Below are 14506 nucleotides of genomic sequence, written 5' to 3' on the forward strand. Positions count from 1 at the left end.
TAAAACGCGCGCCTATTGCCCCGGTGTTTTATATTTCAACAATAAGACATCAAAAGCACTGGGTTGTATGTAGATAGATATATCTGATTGTGTTCCTCATACTGTCCATAGTTTCTGAACACATACGACCCAATGGACAGTAGCATAACCAATGTTATTGTTAAATGTTTCTGCTAATCTATTTTACCTTGGGCCCCTTCAAACAGTCACTAGCAGTATATATTTAAATGTTATATTAGTTGATAGCTCCTGCTAATGAAGTGGCCAGTGTATTTAGTAGACCCTGACAAGCCCGAGCAAAACTCACTCACTACAGCCATCCTCTGGCTGAACAGCACCAAAGTCATTGTATTTATTGTATTAATACTTGTACTGTGATACTTGAAATGTATTTGCTTACGATTGTAAGTCGCCCTGGATAAGGACGTCTGCTAAGAAATAAATAATAATAATAATAATAATAATAATAATAATAACAGGTTCCTGCAGTAAGGAAACTGCAAATTACAGGTATGCATTTGACCATCATTATACCCGGCAGACAACTTGGTCTACTTCTAAATGCGTGGTGACGTGCGCGCCACCGTCTCCGAGTTTGAGAGCGCGCGCGTGCGCAGAGCCGGCCTTGCCCTGTGTCTGGGAGGTTGGAAGATGGAAGATGATGAGGTTGCTGAGAGCTGGGAGGAAGCTGCTGATAGTGGGGTGAGAATCGGACTGTGATGGGGACTGGGTGTCATAGAGGCGGGAGGGTTTCAAGGAACCGACCGATGCGTCGGGAGTGTCCAAGGGGCAATACAGGCCACGGGGAACCCCCATCTGCGGGTCTAACCGAGCATGGTGTGGGGGACTAGGCCGTGGCTTAAAGTGACAGGGGCCGTGTTTTTTAATAATGTTCAAAGCCCCAAAAGCTTAAAAAAACAGAGATTCCTAAGCCCCAGAAGCTTAAAAAACAGAGATCGGCCAAAGTAGTTATTTAAAACGTTTAAATGTTATTATGTTTTGTTTACGTCGTACTTAAAAGTTCAGTGGGTTACGTGATAAAACTTGACTTTATTTAGCATGCGGTAGTGTTGATAAGTTACGACTATACCACATACCAGTAAAACACAGTTTGTTCTATAAATAGTACCTGTATCTAATCTGAATTGTTTGTTTGATTAAACAAGTACTCTATGAATCAGATGCGCATTTCTGGTGTAACCACTGTAGCCATATTTACTTACAAAAATTGGTGATTAGAGTAAGACTATATAATAAATCAAATATATCGCCATCATTCAACACACTACGCGTGGAGTTAGTTAGAGTGGACAGCCTGTGTTGTATGGACATTAAGCTGTAGAAACTGGTAAGCAGTGCCCGAAGCCGCACAGTTAAGTTACTCCCTCTACATTTCGCGGTATCAAACACGGGACTTTGGTACAAGCATATACGTAATGTAAGACTTTAGCCGCGTTGTTTTAGGTCTGTATGAACTAACTGCACCGTTTCTTAAATTGTATACTAGTGTAGTAGTAACAACGTTACTACTAAGTGTAGTAGTAACAACGTTACTACTATAAGCTGGTTACGTTGAATGTGAGGTGACTACATACATATAGACAGTACATGAAGTAAAAATTTTTAAAAAAACTTTTCATATAGGGGTTTAAACCCCACTTTACAGTTATTAGTGTTTTCTGACCTTATACAACTGAAATCTAAAAAAAAGAGTATTACCCTCCCTTCTAGGGTTCAGCAATGTACTTTTGCACCTTGAGTTGTATTCCAAAAATCTAAACTAATATAACATTTAAATTGTCATCCTCATGCTCTCTAAGGGACATGTTTACCTGATATTCCCCTCTGGTTATTGCAGGTAGTTCAGTGTCTTCCCCATGCACAACAACATATTTCATTCATGATGATCTGTGCTTGCGTCATATATATAGGTGGGGAGCAAGATGCCAACAATATGTTAATTAAAATTCAAATGTAATTTCTTGGTTTATTTTTAAATCATTTCTCTATAACAAACGCTGAGCAGTTGTTAGTGGTTAGTCATACTGATAGGGGCTGTAGTGGCCCTGATCCTGTCTTTGCTGTGCTCTCCAGCGACGCTACGCTTTCTTGCTCATTGGGAGACTCACAGAACAAGTCTCTTGGCTCTCCATCCAAACGGACAGAAATAGCCTGTGGTAACAGAGCCCTGTCTCGATTTGGCAGCAGCTGCTGTAAATGGGCAGATTGCTGGGGCGTTGCAGGGCCGTCGTGTGAAAGCATTCACGTTGATGGACGTGACAATTTTCTCATTGTCTTTTTTAAAGAGAGGATTAATTATTAACAAACACTAGCATATACAGTTTTGTTGATTATTTTCTTTATAAAATAATAATAGTGCCATTTTAATTATGTTCCAATAATATTGATAATCCTAATATAGATAGGCTGCAGTAAATTCATAAACTTAGAGACAATCATAAATACCTTCATTTTTACAGAAAACATGATTTATTTTGTATGATACATCTTCCCCAGCAATGCAATATAGGGGGTCAAAACGAACATTTATCTGATTTATTCTACAATAAAATGAACACAGTGTAATATAAAATATTGTGGCAGTTGCCAAATTTCTGTTTGCTTTTTTTCAGGAAATAGACAGACGGTTGGAAGAGAAGCTGAGGATCAGCCAAAAAGAGAAGTGAGTAGAGGCTCTTATAAAATTCAAATAAATCTTCTGGACCAAATGTGGAGTAAGCACTGTTTTCTTGAGTTTGATTTAAAGAAAGGGTGAATCCCTTGTCCCTTAGCTGAACAGTTGGAAGTATAACAATAGACCAGCGGTAACCATAACAGAACCATTACAGTATGGCATTTTTGTCAAGATTTTTGTAACATGGAGCCTTGTTATCAAATTGAATTAGGATGCTGGGCCTTGATAAGTCTGTCCCATTTGGTGTCTAGGAAGTCGAGGTCCCCCCAGAAGACCCCCATAGTGATCCAGGACGACTCGCTGCCCGCTGCCCCTCCCCCACAGATCCGAATCCTCAAGCGACCCTCGAGTAACGGGTCCCTGGGAGCCTCCAGCCCTGCCCAGCGCCCACCGGCGCAGGTGAAGACGCTGGCACAGAGAGAGGCCGAGTACGCAGAGGCTCGCCGCAGGATCCTGGGGAGCGCCAGCCCAGAGGAGGAGCCAGAGAAACCCATACCGACCACCGACAGGTATCTGGGATATTGTCTGGGAGCATGTACTGTACTTCATACCACCATCAATTATTGCTACAGTGTAGTGGGGTACCATTTACAAATAAAACTGTTGCATTGTAAGCTTTTAATACACTTCATTATTATTGATTGCTGTTTTTTCTTTGCCCGTGTCAGGCCAGTTCGAGTCAGTGCCCCCTTGGAGGAAGCCAGACCGCCCAACAATGTGATCCGGCAGCCGACAGGCCCCGATGGCACACAAGGATTCCGCCAGTGGAGATAAGCAGCGAAGGGGTGAGAATGCAAGCCCCTGGAACCGCAGGACTGTCCGGCTTGGAGGAGGAGGTTGGGGGGAGGAGTATCAGGAGGGGGTGGGGGAGACCCTTCCCAAACCCATACCCCCCACCCCCATCCATGGGGAGGATGTGCAGAGGGAGAGGGGGGAGGTATCCGCCTGAACCAAGCAACGCACTGTGACAATGAAGAAGCAGCAGCAGCAGCCTCTTCACGACTCCGCTCACTGTGACCTTTGCCCCTCCCCCTCTTGCACTGTGCCGCCATCCCCTCCTCGCCTGGCCCACTGTGACTGGCACACCGCTACGGGCTCTCCCGGAACGCCATGGCAGAAGAAGAGACTCGGGTTCAAGGAACTGAGAGAAATAATAAGCGAAAGAGAAAATAAGGAAAGAAGCGGGTGCCAGCTTTTCCCAGCAATAATATTATTCAATATCTCCCTAATCATCAGATCGGTTGTTTTTTTTTGGGGGGGGGGAAGGGTGTTAATCCTCACACCTGTTTTTTTGTATTTTTTTCGGTTTCATATCAAATACGGTGCCTGGTATCTCTGTTAATGTGTTTTTCGGGGCCTACCTGGTTTGTAAAATGTAAGTTCTACTTCATTTTTTTTTTAATTGTCAAATTTATTAGGAATCAGAACGTTCCTTAAATGCAATTTGTATTGTAAATATATGTAAAGCTGAGCAGAGAATAGGGACAGCTGAATGACAGGGGTCCAGCCTAGCTTGTGGGGACCTCTAGTGGCCCCTATTGTGTTTAATGTGCCACATGCTCCTTTCACTGTTAGAGTATTGTAGTTTCATTGAAGGGGTGCACTCCTCGCTCCCCATCCTCACCACTGTTTTTTGTAGTGAGTCTGCCTACACCAACAAAGTCTGTAAATTACGTTTTTGTCAGGCTGCTACAATGCAGTTTGGGGCTTGAATTTGGCTTTAGTGAAATTCCTGGTTGAAATAAAAATCTGAACTTCGCAGTACTTGAGAACTGAACAGATATGAGGTAACCACTGCTCTAGCGCATTGTCACGTTTTACAGACACTGATTGGGACTAATTGTGAGACTAGTAGTTGCAGATAATCTGTGTCTGTAAACCAAAACGATAACACGCTAGAGCAGTTATTTCCAATCTCAGTCCTCAACAAGCATTAAGAACCTGGGACTCAACTGTGACAGCATCTTTCTTCTCCAAGCACATTTACATGCTCAGTTATGAAGAGTGGAGTGCAAGAACGTGTTTGTCTCAGTGGTACTGTTTTCAGTAGGCTAGATAGAGGGAGAGAGAGAGAGAGACCCACTTTTTTTTGTATCCATCACAGCACAGTTATATAGCTAAAGACAACACTGTTTTCAATGACTTGACAGTGAATTAGCTGAAACAAATCTTTAATAAAAAAATAGTTTGTTTTTTTAACTGTAAATTTGCTCCTGTGCCTATGAATATGAGAATGTTTTGTTTTCCTGCCCCACTACAGAGCTGTTAAACAGCCCCTCAGGCTCGGCATTCAGTGGTTTGCAGGTTTCCCAGTTCCCATCTTCAGCTGTAACAATTCCATTGCTGGACAGTGGTGTCTGCAAAACCTTCCTCATTGCAGACACAAATCCTTTCAAAAACTACCCAGCTTTATTCACGAGGTATATTTGTACCTCGGATCATTGTACCCAAGCTTGCTGATGTGTAAATGTAAGGCCCTACAGTTTTGTGTTTCTCTATTTTATAAGCCACTGATACAGCCATCATAGCAAATGTCTGTTTGAAATGACTTCTTACTCACGTCTTCAGTACAAACCAGGGGTATGCACTACATGTGTTCCAAGCCAATTAAACAGATACGAGTTAACATGACTGCAAATTCTTACCTGCAGAATGATGGTTCTGACTCGGGTAAGGCATTCGCAGACAGTGAAATGTAATGTGATATTTTGCAGAGACCTGTTGCTGGTCTTGAACATGGCCCTGGCTGAACTTCCCAACTTCAGTCTCCAACTTTAAATCACATATTCAAATACAGACTACTGTAGTGTAAGAGTAACTTAAAGTTGGAAGTTAACTCGGCAACCATATGCTGAAGAAGGAGGGTTGCATCCATACAGTGTTTTGATTTGAGCCCCCCTCTCAATTCTCTGTGTTATTATTTTTGTGTTTACTTTTAGTTCATTTACAGTTGTTGGGGTTTACAGTCATCTTTGCTTGTAAAAAAAAGTGTCTTGTGATCAATCAGTTAATAGCCATACTGTTTGTGACTTTTTCTTGGAGCCTTTTGTGTTCCATACAAGGTCTCCTGTCCAGCAGAAAGGGGCATGCATCAGACTTAACTATGTCCTTGCATGTTTGTTCCCTTTCTGTAAAGATACCATCTCATCCCTGGCTAGAGGATAAGCTAGGAGCTTCTACTTAAACTTAGGTAAAGCTCTAGAGAAGCTTTAAAGTCCATTGGCCCATCCATCGAGGGAGTAACATTTTATGTGTGTGTGTGTTTGTGTGTATTTGTGTAGCCCTCTATGCTACATAGTATGACTTGTAAGAAATTAGAGGAAGCTGTATAAAGAACAAATTGAAATGCGTACCAAATGTATCGACAAGCACTGTCCGGGGTTCTAGCCAGGAGTGAGAATATTGATGATAATTGTGTTGATTGGATTCAAAGTTGAGTGCCTATGAACATTAAAACTAACCCTGCCCAAGAGCCATTGTCTCAAGCTGTTGAGCTGACCCTGCTTACATAGTTTTAGGTTCAGTCTGCAGTATTCCTAAAACAGTGGAAATGTATTGCATATAGTGTAAAAAGAATATATATATTTTTTCCTATGTTGTGCAAAAGCAATGAATGTGCTAAGCCATGATTTTTCCAGGATAGCCTTTATTCTGACGCTCCCTCACTGTAGGAGTGGAGGTTGGACCTTGTTACCCTTTGTAGTAGTTTCAATGGTTGTGAATCCAGAGTAGGAAGACCAGAAAGCATTGCGCAATCACATAACCGCAATGTGCAATGCTAAAAGATCCATGTGTACAATGTTCTTTTGAATTCCTATTGACACAGGCTGTAATCATTCAGGGAGTAACCTATATAGTGGGTTTGGAAAAACACAAATACTGAATCGGCAGCTTTATCTGGTAAAACGTGATCTTGCAACAATTTACTCAGTTATTTTTTTATTTTAAGTTTAGCGTTTTTTTAATGAAAATATTTCAGTTAATTTTGATTTTTTTTCAAAACCCCACAGGTTATCGGTATGGCTTATTTTTAATTTGTATTTTTTTAACCCTAAACTGGCCTTTGCTATATTTGATCTGAGCTGTTTGCAGTACAGAAAACCAGCACATAAAAAAGAACTGAGGCCAAAGAGAAATGGAAAAGAAGTTAGGGAGCAAGTAACTGGCCTGGAATTTGAACTCAGGTCCCCTGGCTCCCAGTTCTCTTCTCTGACCTTTGAGCCAGAAAGTAGACTGGAAAGCAAGTGAACAGAAACCCATATGCCTGAATCACCTGGCTAGACCCCTAACTGTTGCAGCAGACGCTTTGATAAGTGTTGTTTTTCAGAACCTATTGTGAGAGGCTTTGGGTTTGTTAAGGGACTGAGATGCTTGTTTTTTTTAGAAATGAACACTCAGTTTGGGTTTAAGGGATTGTTAAACTGAGCTCTGAAAATGCATCCTTCGGCTGAATCTGTAGAAGAAGAATTCTGAGAAGGCAAATGGAGTAGAAATTAATAAAAAAAGAAGTTCTAAAACCGACTGTGTTTTTGTAATTATTTTCATCACATGTTCTTTTGCTAGGTGGTGTGGGCTACTGAATGAAACAATGGTTACCATGCAAGACTCCTATAATAACACAGCTCTCTCCTAATTCACACACAGCCCCCAGACCCAGTAAGCTTATGAGGCATTTTTCTCATCTCCCATATTGACCAGTCCCAGCAGAATTTCATATTAGACACTCAGTACATCAGAACGAATACACAAGCCTCCCAACCTAAACAATATAATGCATAATCAACATATGTTGAAACCACCAGGTGAATCCTAATAGGTGTATGAATTGAATATGAAATAATACTGTCAAGCTCAAATGGAAGTTATGTTAGAGTTTGTTAGTGTCCCTTTAGCCTGTTGCTAAAAACATTTACTCTAAAAAAGACTTCTGTATAATGAATGGCTGGTCCAGGGTAGGCCAGCAGCGATTCCTCCGAAAACAGCAGATGGCGCCTTTTTTCTCTCGGTGGCGGTTTTCCCCGCTCACGGCTGAACAAGCTGATTTTTTTAGTTCCTATTTAGCAGTGCAAAGATGGCAGAGAGCGGCTACGAGTCGGTGATATGTGTAAAGCCGGAGGTGCACGTCTACCGCATCCCGCCGAGGGCGACGAACCGGGGCTACAGGTAGGTCCAGCAAGTGGGGGGTACGCGTCCGAACTGGGCAGAGTTTGGAGCGAGTCTGGGTTCTAGTGGAGGCGGTTAGGCCCGGTTGGGTAGTGCAGTTTCATTCAGGAAGTTTCCCAACTCAAAATAAACAAAAGGTTCAGTAGAATTTTGACAGTATACAATTATGTGATCGCTAATGTAATGACAACACGTGTAGTTAGGTTTAACTTATTTCATACGGCACCGCTAATGTAAATAGAAAGTAAAGTTAATTTACGTCATCTTTTAATCTATGTGTCGCTTGGCAATGTACACGCACATACATTATTAAGCTTGCTGTGCTATTTAAATATAAATGTAGAATTACATTACGTTTTATTAGTAATATTAGTTACTATGTATTAGTTATGTATACACAATACACGAAGTGCGCGTCATGTTTTAAGTAACTTACTACAGACTACGGTAAGCCTACGTAAAAACAAACAAACCAAAAAGTTGCTTAAATAAGGCCGCACAGTTTCTTTATTATAGACTCAAAGAAATACATTCTAGAATTTGTTGTCATGAGTGCATTTCAAACAAAAACAAAAAGTACTATGATCGATTCAGTGACTACGAGATGTTTTCTATGTGGTCAAATGAGCCTTTCCTGGCTAGGGCTGGTTTATCTAGAGCTGGTAGTTGCAGTGGCCCAACAATGACGGGGTGGGGAGGACTGCATGAAACACCACAAACAATGCAGGCTTTGTGTTGCAGAGAATATAGGTCATGTGATATTTATGTGCTTCAGTAATAATAATAGCCACTTTCTGTATAATAGGCCATTTGAAATAAGCAGCTTTTGTTGTTGATTTTAACATGGCATTGTAATGTAATTTTACTTCAGTACAATGCAGTTTGAATTTTAGAGTGCCTGGGAATGAGAAAGAGACTGCTCCTGTCAAAGATCTGTTAAAAAACTACCTGGTCCACACTATGCATTAAAACCCCTTGTAGAATATTCTATTACAGCACCACTGTATGGCGCAAGGTGCAAACCACGCCACCCTCTTCTCCTTGGTCTGCTGTTGCTAATACCTGCCAGTTTTCAGTGCGTTAAGTGATGCATCATTTTTCCTGGCATGTCTATAAACCGGTCAGTAGCAGATGCTTTCACAAGTGTGGATATGAGAACACATTGTAACACAGCAGGCTTTGGGCTTGTAATGGTCTGAACTAGGAGGCTGTTTGTTTTTCATGAGGGGGGCTGTCACTTTGGGTTTTAGAGAGTGTTTAACAAAGCATAGCACTGGAAATCAATAGACTGCTAACAGGGATGGAATTACGCCTCCTATTGCATAGCAGTTTCACCCAGTCCACATCTTAATATAAGCCCAGGTGCATAGAAACAAGCTTAGGTTATACAACTTATGGTAAAACCAGGAATGGTTCCAACTGCTATGCAATGAGAGTCGTATTTCCATCCCTGCCTAATGTTGTGCAAGTCAATGATCATCATGTATTTATTAGAAATAAATACTCCGGGGATCCCTGCTGGCTCCTTTAATAACCCAGTGCTTTCCTGACAGGGCTGCAGACTGGAAGCTGGATCAGCCGTCATGGAGTGGGAGAATGAGGATCACTGCGAAGGGGAAGATTGCATACATTAAACTGGAGGATAAAACATCAGGTACCGTTTTACCGCATTTCTCTCCCTAGATGAACATGGCACAATCGGGTAGTCTCTACTAAGTGTAAACGGCACAGTTTAGTTTCTAATAAATGATTTGTAAGCATGGGAGCTCTAGTTCAGTTCTTGTAATATAAGCTGAGAGAAAGTGCTGGTCTTGAGTTCAACAGAAGTGGATGTGTTGGAACCACAGGAGCGCCTTGTGTGAACCTCCACCTTATAAAAATGAGTGCTGGGACGAACATGGAAGATTCAGACAAGTGTTCAAATATTCGTTCATTTGCAAAGACGTTCTCATAGCCATTATATGTAACACTGTATTAAAGTTGAAAGACGTTGCAGAAGTAAGAAAAGGTTGTGAAGGCACTACTTCACCTCACTGAATTAACTACATCAGAAAGGATGCCATACAGTAGTTGCAATATAAAGTAATCTTGTGTGTATTTCAGGTAACAGTACAAAAAGTAGACCACGCATTTTCTCATAATCCCACAATAAACTAAGTACCCATAGACCCATATTTTTATAAAGTAATAACATAACGGTTTAACTTCATTAAACACTTCAAATAAAATACATGTGAAAGGGGGCTTTGTACAATTAAAATATCTATATTTACTCGCTGTTTTGTTTCTCTTTTATTACATTCCACATACCAAAAACTAGGATCGCAACATGAAAGAAAAACAAAACATTGATCAGAATACAAGACATTTTCTTGGGCCAGTGTTGCAAAACATGAGACATTTTGGAGTGACGTACATGTACCTGTATCAAATGGCAGACAGAAACTGACCCGTTTTTGACAGCCAGAGTAAATGGAGGACCGAGAGTGGCTGTGTTGATCTTCTGTATTTGTTTTATATATAGAAACCCCACACATTTTTGCATTTTTAGAAGCTGTTCCAGCGCTAATAACAATATCCATGTGTCCCTTGCGTGTTAAGCAGAAAGCTTCACCCTCAGATGTGCTGGGTTGTGTTTGTTCCATAGGGGAGCTGTTTGCCCAGGCGCCGGTAGAGCAGTACCCAGGGATCTCGGTGGAGAGTGTCACTGACTCCAGCAGATACTTTGTTGTTCGCATCGAGGATGGAAACGGTACGTTCTCGTCTCAGTGTTTCACTTTGTGATTTTAACAAAACTGTAACCCTGGTAGAAAAAAAAAAAAGTCTCTTGATGGGGTCTTCTGTTTCGCCCCCAGGACGTCACGCTTTTATTGGGATCGGATTCGTGGATCGAGGGGATTCCTTTGACTTTAACGTAGCGCTTCAGGATCATTTCAAGTAAGTTTCTTCAGGAAAACACACGTTTTCTGTCTCATTGCCTTGCTGAATTGGGGGATGTCAGCTGAGCTGGTCCTAGCCAACCAGAAGAAGGATGGGGTCTCTCCAATGGTTTAAAAGTGATTTCAACTCCTCGACTGGTATATCTGGCCTGGTAAGCTTCATATAAAAAAAAAATATATATATATATTAATTAGTCATTTAGCGGACACTTTTATCCAAAGTGACTTACAGAGACTAACAACTGCTGCTGCAGAGTCACTTACAATAGGACCTTGGTTTTACGTCTCATCCGAAGGATAATAAAAGTGCGATTTTAATTAAAGCGCATGTGCCTTCACTTCAAATCCCTGTTCAGACAGTTGACAACATTGATTTATACACTTGGAAAGAATCAATAGATCACGGGAGAGTGAGATGTAGTTTTATTTGGGGCAACATTATTTTCTGAGAAAGTAGTATTTGAATGTTTGCCCATCCTTGCTAATGGTCCTATGAAACACCTGAGTTTTAGCTGCATGTTATAAGCCAGCTGTCCACTGATCCTGTGTAAATTTGGTTGTAGATGGGTGCGGCAGGAGGGAGAGCTGGCCAAGCAAGCGCAGAGTGGGGAGAACGCCGGCCCCAAACTGGACCTCGGCTTCAAGGAGGGACAGACCATCAAAATCAACATCGGGGTGAGCCAGCGCGCGTAGCTATTGCTTTTCTACCTGCAGAATCTGTATAGAAATGGGCAACTGCAGTGTTCTGGGTGCTAGGAAGCAGTGTGGGCTAGTGATTTAGAAGCATGATGTAGGTGTCTTATTTTTTTTTTAAATTAATTTGTTTCAGAATATAAAGAAAAAAGAAGACAAAACATCTAAGTCCCGACCAGCAGGCAGTGGCTTTTTACCCCCTCCCCCTGGAGGGAAGGGCATTGGTGTGATCCCACCCCCAGCAAGCCAGCCTCCTGGAATCATTGAGCCACCTGTGTCTCAGACGCCACAGACATCTACTTCAGGTATGGTAGGACAGCAATCGCAGGGCTGCACATGTCTCACTGCATCAAATGCATACAGTTTATAAGTCCTGAACTTCTCACATCTCAGTTAGATCTATTCATGCATAGAACTCCAGTATCCTAAACTCTCAAGACATTTTTGTAACCCTGTATTAAGAAAAACAGATGATTAATTAACGAGAAGGACTTTTCTGCTAGCAAACCAAAAGCATACCATGTGTTATTAAATAAAAGTTAACTATGCAGACAAAATGCAAACTTTATTTCATACGTAGCGCCGCGAGTAAAAATCATACAAAATGATAGCCGTGGTTCCAAAAGAGACAAACAGAGACTACTTGAAACAAACCCATTGTGAGTACACCCTGAGAAAGTGTGTAGCCTTGAAGAAGCGCCTTTTTACAGTGCTGTGTGATAACTCTTGTCTTTTCGTTCTTGTTTATTCAGCAGACGTGCTATTTGATCTCAGCCCCCCGGCCCCCTCCAGCGGGACTGATATGTGGGGTGACTTCGCCGCTGCCCCCAGGTCAGTTAGTCTGAGAGGGGCAATGGGGGCATTAATCATCTGGGTGATGTCATTTCACCTCACCATCTTCATTGTGCAGTCAAGACAAACTTCTGCGGTAACATGTTTTGCACCTGAGCAAATTTGTTTACCTGTTTGAACAATTGATTGTTTTAGCAAGATTGTAAAAATATATGCAAGAATCTAGCATGTGCTTGCATGTTGAGGTATGCCGTCTGAGCATTTACTCTATTTGTTTTACAGCTCAGCTCCTGGTCAGACCCCTCAGACACCAAACTGGGTCCAGTTTTAATGGATCCCAGATTTCCCGGTTTCACATTCCCAGGATGAGGGGCTCGTTTGCAGTGAGGACCAGCGTTTTTACTGCCGGTCGGCGCTGTGGGATTGGGGATCAGATTTGGAGCACTTCGATTCTGGTATCGCTCCAGTTAACTTGGTGTTCACTTTTGTGTTTTACGTGGTCCGGCCCGACCTGAATCTGTAGTTCAAAGGAGAAGTTCACTTTCTACTATGAATCAAGGTAAAATGTGTCCTGGGGAAAGAAAGTTGAGGAAGATATCATCTGGAAAAATGCATTGCATAATACAAATATAAACCAGCCAGTATCACTGTGGAAATCTGCCCTCTTCCCACTAAAAAACACTTAATTAAAATGAATGATTACCAAGCTTTTCTGCAGTCATTTAACCCAAGGTGCTTTCAGTCTGGATCAGCGATTGCATTCTATATAGAAAACCAACACAAGAGTGAACTGAACCAGCTTCGACCCCAGAGTGAACCAGTCCCAATTGAACAGACATCTTTATTTCTCAGATACTGGGAGTCTCTCTGCCGGTAGCAGGATATTTTTTTTTTTCGGGTTTAAATTTGGGAAAGTTTAACCCTGTTTCCTGATTCCAGGGAATTCCTTTAACTTCCATTCCATCCCCACGTCCCTTTCCCCCCAAAAAACAAAAACAATTTTACCCTCAGGCGTTAAGGCTGTGGATCGCGTATTGTATGCTCTCGAAAAACATGATCTGCGCAAGTTCAAAATCGATCTGTTATATTGAAGTTTTGAGCCCACTAAAAAGATTCAATTCTAATGATGCGAGACAGCTGTGCTTGTGTGAGGGCACAGAAACCTCACCATGGATCGCATGTTACAGTATTCTAAATTGACATTAAATATTCATGTATATCACAATGCATTTTATATATATGTTTTTTATCTTCCAGAATATTTTTTTAAATATACTGAAATATCTAAAAGTCATATGAAATGTGTTTTGCTATTTTTCCCCCTTGTGTGAGTAGCCCTCCAAGGCAGCGATCTTTGAGCATCACAGCACCTTATCACGACTGTGTAAAATGACAGTGTGCCTGTTTGTCTTGAAATGTTTTGCAAAGAGGCTTAGGAAGGTATTGCACTTTCTAAGCTGAAATAGTGCTAAGGATGCAATTTAGTATTCCAGGAATGTGCAGTCCCCAGGCCAAAAATAAGAGATCTGTCTGTCATAGAAACTGGAACCTTTACAAATAAGCAAGTTATAGGAAAACATTATATGTTGTGTTTTTTTTTTTTTGGGGTTCAATTTCTACTAATACCACTAACAACAAAGCGTGATAGGCACCATACCTTGAGCGTTCCCTAATGCAGTTCAGTGTTCTGACTTGAAGGACCACGTGGTTAATGGGTCTTAATAGAGGAATTCTGCTGTTTAATTGAATTGTCATAGCAGTACCAGTTTTCTGTTCTGACGTTTTAAGTACGTGAGTTTTTATGAAGCTACTTTTTAATGTAAAACCCAAAGCTTGCAGCTACTTGTGAGGCACAGCATTTTCCCCGAAATAGAGCATTCTGCATGTTGTAAAATATCACTTTTATTGTACAGTTGAGGTGTGTAGCCTAATGCTAAGTCGAAAATAAGTGGTAGGTTATAAAATTACTATGCACAGACCCATTAAAAAAAAAAAAAAAAGATTTGACTCTAAATGTAATTAAATGGCCTGTATCTATTCATCCACGTCATTCATTCCCAAATTCCAGTGAAACAGATTTCAGATTTTTTTTTTTTTGTGGTGCTGCAGCAGATGGACCAGCCTACAGACACAGTGTTTATGTTTTTGTGTGTGTGTGTGTGTGTGTGTGTGTGTGTGTGTGTGTATATAGCAGCAGCAGCAGCAGTAATGTGGGAACGTGTTG

The 14506-nt window shown here is 41.3% G+C and overlaps 2 protein-coding genes across 5 annotated transcripts; both read left to right on the plus strand.

Annotated features, from left to right (window-relative positions):
- Positions 1-554: 554 nt before the first annotated feature.
- Positions 555-4901, plus strand: LOC117432454 (SUZ domain-containing protein 1-like). Its single transcript, XM_034054391.3, has 4 exons — positions 555-702; positions 2634-2683; positions 2947-3204; positions 3364-4901. The coding sequence occupies exons 1-4, from the start codon at positions 562-564 to the stop codon at positions 3467-3469; spliced, it is 555 nt and encodes a 184-aa protein (XP_033910282.2). The 5' UTR covers positions 555-561; the 3' UTR covers positions 3470-4901.
- A 2780-nt stretch (positions 4902-7681) lies between these two features.
- Positions 7682-14287, plus strand: LOC117431941 (adaptin ear-binding coat-associated protein 1-like). Of its 4 annotated transcripts, none has more exons than XM_059002172.1 (8): positions 7682-7858; positions 9412-9512; positions 10506-10610; positions 10714-10795; positions 11361-11472; positions 11627-11795; positions 12243-12418; positions 12565-14287. In XM_059002172.1, exons 1-8 carry the CDS (start codon positions 7767-7769, stop codon positions 12649-12651), a joined length of 924 nt encoding a protein of 307 aa, XP_058858155.1. In that variant the 5' UTR covers positions 7682-7766; the 3' UTR covers positions 12652-14287. The 4 variants fall into 4 exon arrangements, with proteins under 4 accessions (XP_058858155.1, XP_058858156.1, XP_058858157.1 ...); XM_059002173.1 differs by having other exon boundaries at positions 12246-12418; XM_059002174.1 differs by having other exon boundaries at positions 7686-7858; positions 12243-12321.
- Positions 14288-14506: the final 219 nt, after the last annotated feature.

This window comes from Acipenser ruthenus, chromosome 27 (assembly GCF_902713425.1).
Source record: "Acipenser ruthenus chromosome 27, fAciRut3.2 maternal haplotype, whole genome shotgun sequence".
Classification (NCBI taxonomy): domain Eukaryota; kingdom Metazoa; phylum Chordata; class Actinopteri; order Acipenseriformes; family Acipenseridae; genus Acipenser; species Acipenser ruthenus.